A 10,245-nucleotide genomic window follows, 5' to 3' on the forward strand; every position below is an offset into this window, starting at 1 on the left:
GGTACTACCTACAAACTTAGGTTCTAGTTTGTAGGTGTCGCCGCGCGTGCCCGCAAAAATTATTTATGTAGTAATGTTAGGCACCATAGGTACTTACGACTACATAAGATTTGACCGCTACAGTTTGCAACAGTAGCCAGAAAAAAAATAAAAAAGATTTTTCTCCATACAAATTTTCGTCATAATTTTTTTTTTTTTTTTTTTTTTTAAGCATGAAAGGCTCATTTTATCGAAAAATGCATAATGACAAATGTTGATCAGCATTTAAAATGCTATCCAAAACAATTTCTGTTTCGGTGAAATTATGACTTTCGATCGTATGTCCACCTATTTTTAAAATCAAACTACTGTGCGACGCGACGACTGGTAAAAAACAAATCTCGCTGTTATATCGGGCTACTTTCAGCGGAAGACCACCAAGAAACATGGTCAACACAGTCTCTACAACAAACCCACTTTGGTAGAGGCTGTAGGACATATTATCCAGGGATGTTATGGATATCCGTAACCGTAACCGAAACTTTCTATATCCGAAACCGTAACCGTTTCAAATGTTTCGGATAGTTTCAGATGTAGGCAGTTTAAATTGTTTTTTGTATAGCATTAGGTATAATGTAAAGGCATAACAATCTGATTTACTTTTATAATGCCATCTAGTATCAATTTTTATTTTTTATTTACTTTTTATTCGATGTAAAGTGTGCGGCCATGAATGAACCCTGTTGGACAACTATTGCCAATTGCATTCTAAAGCACAAATATCCGTAACCGTAACCAAAACTTTCGGATATCCGAAATAAAAAAATATCCGTATAAACCGTAACCGAAACCGGTATAATCAGTATAATATTATTCATATATCAGTAACCGTATCCATAACCGAAACAACATATCCATAACATCCCTAATATTATCATCATCATTTCAGTCACAGCACAGGACGTCTAGCTTCCTCCCCAACTCAGATCGCCCAGTTGGTATCGGCCTGTATCCAGCGCCTTCAGTTCTTGCTACCTACCGCTTAGGACAACCATTCATTTACTCACATAATAGAGCATGTCGATATTCCCGAGTAAGACTATTAAAGTTACTTAATAACCCTTAATAGGACAAAAAACTTAAAAAAATTAGGACCTTAAAGTTTAAAATAATTGGTTACTAAACTACCATTACCTGCATTGACTAAGTACATTGAAAGCTTGCGAATTTAAATAAATTAACACGATACTTACTCGATTAAAATAGCTCAACTTTTGTTAACCAGCCAAAATACTACTTACCGTAACAAATATAATATATTAGATTGTGTATAATATCGTGTTTATAATCGTATTAAATAAAGTATAATCCATTTATTCATAAATTCTGGAAAAAGTCACATTTTGAGTTACAACACTATTGTACTAACAGTGCGAGTTTACCCAGGCAAGACCCTTGTCATCCCTTGTTGTCGACGTTTCGTTTCACACAGTGACACGGTACAGCATCCGATAAATGATTTATGGGTTTTTAATATACCTACCTACACACAGGTAATGAATGACTTGGCAACACTTTTTGATGTTATCGATCGATTTTTATCCGACGACCGAAGTTGCGACTTGCGACGAACCGATACAAATTAATTACCTAGAAAATTGTTTTGCATAAATAATGAGCGAGAACAATCCCGATTTTGATTTAAATCAGAAAATACGTCAAGAAAAGCAGCTTATTGCTGAACAAAAATGGATACTCGACGCATTAAAGAAAATTAAAAATCAGCGCAATGCTCTCCAGGTTCGTAATTTTATTAGGAAAAAAATGTTTTAGGAGATTAGAGGAAAAGAACCTTTCTCTTGTTTTTAAAAGACTGTAAGTTTTCTTTGTTAGCGGAATAGTAAAATGTTTGCGAGCAGCTGCAGGCATCAAATTTTAATATCTTTATAGTTAAAACTATAAAACTGTGCCTTATGTTCCGATTAAACGCATTTTCTTAATCACTATTTTTTTGGTGATGCGTCTGAAAATATAGTTTAAAATAATTTAATAAAATTTTCAATTTTCCATGACGCGTTCGTCGCAGTTAAAGTGCGCGGCCAGCCTAAAATGTCCGACCGGTAGACATAGGCGATTTTGTTAGTTAATCAAGCCTTCTAACATTAAATTTGAACTTTCTATGGTTCTGTTATGTTTGATTACATATTTTATTGCAAAAATACCTGTAATTTGTTGATTTTGCATGCGATTCTGCGTGGCCAGGTGCGCTTATTTTTAGGGTGTGCGCAAGATCTGAGCCGTAGGCGTCGCTGCACAGTTGCTCGAAGCGTGCAACGACGCTCAATCGATAATTTACTCAAGCACAAATCAATTTAATTACAATATTTTAAACAAACGCAATTTTAACCTTGAGTAGATACATGTGTATCTAAAGCTGCGGTTTCGTTTCTTGATACGGGATTTTCCGCGCTTCCGTATTTCCGGTTTCAACAGTGTCGCTCGAACAAGTAGATCGATTCTTAGATAATCTCACTCAATGTAGACAAATGTGATTTGTACTTTTTTTGGTGAAAACCACGTTATAAATAGTTGGTTTTGTCTATAATTGGATCTATCTCGAGCACTGTCAATGTTTAAATTTATTTATTTATTTAATTAGGACAACCAACAAGACCTGACAGACACAAATTCAAGCAAAGGGGTTTACATACATAATTACATACAAATTCAACAAATGTGGAATCTTACATTCATCATCATCATCATCATCATCATTTCAGCCATAGGGGAATTCAATTTTCATTACATCGACATTACATAAATAGCATCACATATAAGTACCCAACGTATTCCGTACGAGTAACGTAGCTTTTTACCGTAAAACGGCTTAGGCTTATAAATCCGCAAGCAATCGCGGTTTGCGGTTCCTTATAGATTACCGCCCGTCATTTGGTTGTTGTAGTTCAACTGTAAGTTAAAGCTGCGCATAGAAATAATTAGGTATGTCACATTAACATTTAAAATTAACATAACACTTATTGTAGGGTATACACATCCTACATTATTACTTATGAGACGCGCGCCGCGCGAGCGCTGCAGTTCTTACTTCAATTCCTAGTTGTATTTTTAAGGCGACAAATACCTCAATGTTAGTGTCAGACTGGTCGACTCAAGATCTGAGAAATACTGGTTATACTGTTCCGAATTTGATTATTGTGGTGAAACCACAAAAGCACTTAGCTTAGCCAGAGGGGTTAAAACGTAAATCTTTTCTGTAAAAAAGAACAATGCCCACGATATATCTACCTAGCTTGAAACTTGAGTGAGAACTGAGAATGTTGTAACAATAAACTCTTGGTTCCAGATTGAGAGGATGCAGCTGGAAAACATGAAAAGGGAGTTCATTAAAGAAAATAGTCTCAACCAAAAGGGTCAACCACTGAAGAAGGCTTCAGACATACCCACTGGAGTCACTGGAGTCCCGCCTTCAGATCAAAAGCTGGTTTCCGAGATGGCCTCATTGGCCACCCCAGGGCCGTCTACTGCACCTCCTGGTCCAAAACCTGGTCCATCCACCGCTGGTTCAGCCATAGACCAGTTTCTCGAGCTTGAGGCTACGTGCAACAACGAAGTCCTCAACTTGAAAGTGGCTAAGCCATTGCTCAGTAAGTTGCATTGATATTTTTTCATGTTGGCAATTTTAAGGATCTTTTGGTTTTTGTCTATGGTTTGAACGTCATCACAGCTCTTAGCACACGCGCGAGCGTTTTTCCTACATTTGCAGGAAAAACGCGAAAGTCGGACTTGGGTTCGGTCTATGGACATTAAATGGATAAACTTTATCCATAGATTGGGTGCAAATTTCGCATGTATCACGTCATCTGTATCGCTACAAACAAACGTGAGTCGAAAGCGCTCTTAAAAATCGCCGAGTGTATAGCATAGCCGCATAGGCTCCTTGGATAGACTCATAAGGTTGCACCATTCACTTGAATTGGATCATTATAAACTATCAGGCGACTGAATGCCGTTTTTCAACAGTTAGAACTCTTTAAGAGGAGTCAGCCTTTCGCTCCCGCTCCGCTCCGTCTCACAATACGACGCATGATAACGCCGCAGTTTAAATGTTGTACGGATTTAAATATTCGATTCTTACAACATCTAAGCAACACTATAAAATGCATGAAAAAAACGAGCGGTCGAGGGGGTCGCAAAATATTTTTTCATACTAGGGAGTCCCGTCATGAAAAAGTTGAAAAACACTGCTTTAACACATATTGTCCACATAATATCAAAACACAGACGTATGTGTTGTCCGCATAGGCGTGACAATCGGCAAAAGTACGTGTAAGTAAGCCCGCACGGCCCGTGTTCGGCTAGGCGTTGTAGGCACTTGTAGGCGTTCTCAGATTCTCATACATTTTTTTTACGTTAACGATACGATTAACTTTTACGCAAGTTATTCGTGCTTAGTACGTACCTAACCTACTTATTTCTTTTCAGCAGTGATTGTTAACTTAATTAAAGACGAAGTCTCAGCCATGGTGGCTCTCCTCGACCTGTTGCATGTTAATGTTACGATTCGATTAAAAAAATATATGAAAAAGACATAAATAAGTAGGTGCTTGCTGGAGTTTTACAAATACATGGTTCTGAATCGTGTTGGAGGGGTATTTAAAACTAGTTTTCACTAAATCCTCACTCAGTGTGAAAACTAGGGAAAACGCGTTGTTACGAAATGATTCAGTTAATAAAACTAGTTTTACACTAATTTAAACTTAGAGCAGCAGTTAACTAGTTCTAGTTTTAACTATGGAAAACGGGTTTTAACTGTAACAGTTATATAAGATTTTAAACTTTCGCGTTCCATTTTAATTAAAATAGTAAGACACGGGTCTTAACGCGACGTTTATTAATGAGTTACATTATGTACTAACTCACGGCTTGACGTTTCGGCTGCGATGCTGCAGCCGTGGTCATAAGCAGACTGGCGGATCGCGGCGTCGCCGTCCGTTCGGGCGGGCTTGAAGATTTTCAGCAGCATCGCAGCCGAAACGTCAAGCGTGAGTACTTAATGTAACTCATTAATAAACGTCGCGTTAGGACCCGTGTCTTACTATTTTAGTTGTAACAGTTATAATGGTTAAATATTGTTACAGGCTTCTCAAAGCGCAAGTTCTCTGAATCTGAAGAAGAGGAGGATGAAGACGATGAAATTAATGTTATAGATATGAACATGCTTATTAATATGAACTGCTCTCGTAAGGAGTAAATCTATACGTATTATATTTATCTCTGTCTACACTGTACCTAAATAAGATACATAGCTGGGCACAAGACTGTTAGTAGGTATACTTAATTATTCAAATTCAAAATCATTATTGCTATTCCATACTTTTTTTTTGCGCTCATCTGCAATCAGTTCCAAACTACACTCAACATCAAATAAATCGCACCTTCCGCGACGCGAACTTTCAAGATTTTCTTCTGACACAATGATGTTGCCCCAACAATATTGGTGTTACTTGAAAGCCCAATAAATAAATTTAAAGAAAAACAAGGAGCCCCAGCAGGACACTTCTCATTCACCATTTGTCGCCGAGTAAGTAGGTAGGTATCGTGGCGCTTCAGTCGTTTAGTGTAGCCTAGTATTATATTATCTGTGGTGTAGCTGTTGCCAACGCGGTAGCCAACTTATTTGGGTGATTTTCCAGTCGCGTTTTATATTTATTCCCTGTTACCTTTAGCTCCTCCCTAACAGTTCTCATGCTCAGAGCTTCATGGATTTCTGTGTTGGTAATGACCCATGGTGCATTTGAGATGGTTCTCAGGATGCCATTCTGCAGTCACACTTATCTATCGAAGTTAAAATTTCTAGTCACGGAATAACTTAACTTGAGTAATTTAAGCAGTTAACTCTTTAGTAAATATGACTCATTTTCATTAGATAAGTAAGTCTGATAACTCAACACCATGAAACGGGATCCCGGTACGTCTGATCAAAGACAAACTCTTGAAGCAACTGCTAAAAGGCTAAAAGAGTCGTACTTACAGTCATGCGTAAAGTTCTCTCGTAATCGGCGTTCGTCGTTCCCAGTTTCCCGCCCTCCGCCTATCCAATCGATTAGCGAAAATGATTCCCCAAATGCGGGCCCTATGGCATGCGTTACGAAATCTTCAATACCCTCTCCAGTATAGTCCAATGACACCTTGTTTTATATAAAAAAATATTCTCTTATTACACGAGTTAAGAACCCGTTTCTATAATCATGTTACTACGAGTATTTCATAGGCACAACAGGTTGTCCCTGTGCCTGTGTTCCACCAGTTCCACTTTTTTCCACAGCCTATAGTTTACCTATAATTTACCTTTTCCATCATCATCATCAACAACAGCCCTTTACAGTCCACCGCTGGACTATGAGCCTCCTCCACTGTAGTGGAGGGTTTTGCTATAATCCCCACGCTTGGCAGGCTGGTTGGAGATCGCAGTTTTTCCTTTTTTAGTAACGATTTAATTTTTTGACTAACGATGCCCAGCTATGTATTGAACAGTATTATAAATAGTACTCGTACTGCAGCTAGCTATGTAATGCATAATGTTCCATAGCTAAGCTATGAGGTGTGACCGGGGCATATTTATAAGCAGTCTCGTAGACGACATTGGCATATTAGGCAATTGTATTATGTCTATCTCGCGCCCCGCGTTCCCCATACAATGCTTGTAAACAAGCATTTAGATTTAAGAATACTTACGCTTACGACAACCGCCATGTTGCGGGTCCATTTTTTATTGCACAACGACATTATGTACCTACAAAGAGGAAGGCAATGATTTAATCGTTGTGCTATTTATTTACGAAATACCGAAAATTTCAAAGAAATTATGATATTGCCAGTAAGATTACCTATTGTATGTGTTTCTCGTGTGTGTGTTGTTAAAAAAAAAAACTTCCGCCTGATAAATTTTAAACTGAGATCTTTTTATATTTTTATGATTTCATATTTTTATACTCTACCATTTATAATTTATAACATTTACATTATTTATTTATGATGACTTTTATTAAAGGATCCAATCCAATACAGCGTGTTTTATTTACATATTACCTACCGTAGATCTATTCTAAGTTTTATAATTATCGTCGTTCAACAAATATTGTGAACACGCATTATAATATTATAAAAAAAACAAACAGTAAAAATAAGGCAAGTATGACGTCACTTGTCTACGTTTCTTTATAAATTCACCAGATATAAACTTGATCAAAAAGTAAAAAAAGAATGACAATGAACCAGAAAGGGTTTTTACCACATTGTTTAAAATTTATCGTAAAGGTTCGGTAGGCCTAGCGCGCCATACTTTTATCGATTTTGCACGATAAGACCGCGCACGGCGGGCATCCCAGCGCGGGTGGACCTTATTTCAACACTAGTAGAGATCTTCACATTAGTATTGTACATTTCTTACTCAAAGAACTTTAAAAACAGTTAATTTGAGGTTGCATTCATCTAATGTTATATTAGGCGGTTATCACACTGCGCCGCGCTCCGCCGCGGAGCGCGGGGCGACAGGTTTAATCATTGTATACAAGTACCTCAGTTTGTATAGAAAACACGCGCGGCACTTCACACTTACGACGCGTCCGCGCGCGTTTTTTTATATGAAAATCACGCGGCGCAGTGTGTTAACCGCCTTAGACATTGTGTACAATCAGCGTCAAATAGTTCATGATACCAAAACACAGTGTTTTATTTTGGCTTAGAAGCGGACATCCCTGTTTTATTAATTCAATCGTTAGATATTACTATTATGTATACAATTGATGAAGGAACTAGTAGTTGTATTTGTTTAGTTTCGAAGAAATATTCGATTTTGTGATTTTATAAAAAAAACTGTTTTAGAAGCATATTTTCTAAAAAAATTACATTAAGTCAGAATTTTGTAAATAAATTTACCTATCACTATAACGTCTACCTTTATGTAAAAATAAATGGTTATTGCTGCAGTAATTTAGGAATTATTTAATAACACAGCGTTACAAATTAAAAAAAAAATTAAGTACCCGCTTTGAAATGTAGTGTTTTCTTATTAATTCCTATCGTTTAGTAAGAATACATGGATATTTTCTTCCTATCACGTCTCATTTTTTTCCGTGAGGATGTGCTAAATTATGCTAAAAACTGAAAGAATCGAACATAATTTAAAGAAATCTAATAAAATATACCAGATTTTTATACATCAATCAAGTTTATTTTTTATCATTTAGGTATAAAAAATATAAGAAAAATCAATTCATACAATTTAAACCCAAAAAGACCTTTAAATTTTAACATTGTCTTTTGTGTTTTGAAAGATTTTCTCGTTTTAGACGCCAACAGTTATCGCCTAGCATAGTTGTGTCCCAACGGCCTTGAAATCGTTCTTTAAGCTTCTTTACATCTTGGTGGAACCTCTCATCACTGACAGCACCAAGATTAGATGGAAAGAAAGATAAGTGGGAATGAAGAAAGTGAATTTTTAACCACATTCTACAACCCAACTTTTCGTATGCTTTTAACATGTTGTTAACTAGCTGTTATGAATTTTCGGCTCTACGGTTCCCTAAAAACCCTTTTACAACTGCTTTCAGTGATAACCAGGTATCGAGTTCCTTGTCAGTAAGCTTTTTGGCAAAATTTAGGCAATATTAAATCAATGTGCGTATTTGTGGTCCCATGAATATCCCTTCTTTGAGTTTTGCGTCAGTTAACTTTGAAAAAACCGTCTTCAAATATATAAATCCATCTCCCTCTTTATTCTTAGCCTTAAAATTTTTTTCATCAGACTAAGTTTTGTGTTGAGTGGTGTTTACCACAAACAAAATTTATTTGGTGCATTTTTGCAGTTGCGACGGCCACTTAGTTCAGTAGTCATGTTGGATTTTCAAATAAATATGCTCAGAGATATCGAGGATATTGAATAGAAACGATTTTATATGAAATAAAACAATAAAAAAGTATAATAACATCGAAAACCTCAACTGTTCTTAAACGCCTAAAGTGAGGGTAGTTAAAATAATGATTGACTTGTACCTCGAGAACTAGACGTGATGGATACCACATATGTTTGGAACTTTTTATCTATGGCTAATTACCTATTCATTCCAGCTATCAGTTTCACGGGTACCAAAATCGTGTAACGCAGTGTAATTTATGATTTTCAGAAAACATTTTTTTCTCTGTTGTCCTAGAAAAATGGCAGCTAGACTTACTTTATATTGATGCATGATATAATTATCTATAATACCTGAAAATATTACTTGCCTATCCCGTGGAAGTTCGAAGATATTTTAATTTCTATGAGTTTAGAAGATTTATATGTAAATAGGGTTGTCATCTAAATATTTTTTAGTTTTTTAAATGCCGTCCGTAACAATACGGTTTTAATGCCTTTGTTAGATAACTATTGAAATTCATTGCTTTTACCATTATTAATTTGTCTGGTCGAGTTTGATAATTATAGAGTTGGCCCTGTGGCGGCTTATTGGAAATCCTATCGTTTTCGAAACATCGATATATATGTTGCAGTCAAAACTCATAATCGATCAAAACCACTTTTGACTGCAAATTTAAGTTAATAGTGGTTTTGACCGATGGCCTTAGTCAATATTACTTTTGACAAATTTTTCTAGTCGTATCATCGAACTTCCACGGGATAGGCAAGTAATATTTTCAGGTATTATAGATAATTATATCATGCATCAATATAAAGTAAGTCTAGCTGCCATTTTTCTAGGACAACAGAGAAAAAAATGTTTTCTGAAAATCATAAATTATTAAATAATTCCTAAATTACTGCAGCAATAACCATTTATTTTTACATAAAGGTAGACGTTATAGTGATAGGTAAATTTATTTACAAAATTCTGACTTAATGTAATTTTTTTAGAAAATATGCTTCTAAAACAGTTTTTTTTATAAAATCACAAAATCGAATATTTCTTCGAAACTAAACAAATACAACTACTAGTTCCTTCATCAATTGTATACATAATAGTAATATCTAACGATTGAATTAATAAAACAGGGATGTCCGCTTCTAAGGCAAAATAAAAGACTGTGCAAAAGTAGCCAATAAGTTCGCAACGCGTCTTTGTTACAATAGAAATAAGGTTGTGTTATCAACTTTTTGGCAACTTTGAATGTCACGAATTAATTGATGCTGACTGTACTACGGATGTAAATGACGTCATCAAGTTTGAAAGGTAAGTAAACTCCAAAAAA

At 35.9% G+C, this 10,245-nt stretch overlaps 1 protein-coding gene across 1 annotated transcript; it reads left to right on the forward strand.

Annotated features, from left to right (window-relative positions):
* Window positions 1-2,917: 2,917 nt before the first annotated feature.
* Window positions 2,918-5,539, forward strand: LOC135082622 (uncharacterized). The gene is made up of 3 exons (XM_063977402.1): window positions 2,918-2,979; window positions 3,344-3,644; window positions 5,139-5,539. Exons 2-3 carry the CDS (start codon window positions 3,353-3,355, stop codon window positions 5,249-5,251), a joined length of 405 nt encoding a protein of 134 aa, XP_063833472.1. The 5' UTR covers window positions 2,918-2,979; window positions 3,344-3,352; the 3' UTR covers window positions 5,252-5,539.
* The last annotated feature ends 4,706 nt before the right edge of the window (window positions 5,540-10,245 follow it).

Source organism: Ostrinia nubilalis, chromosome 22 (genome assembly GCF_963855985.1).
Source record: "Ostrinia nubilalis chromosome 22, ilOstNubi1.1, whole genome shotgun sequence".
NCBI lineage: Eukaryota > Metazoa > Arthropoda > Insecta > Lepidoptera > Crambidae > Ostrinia > Ostrinia nubilalis.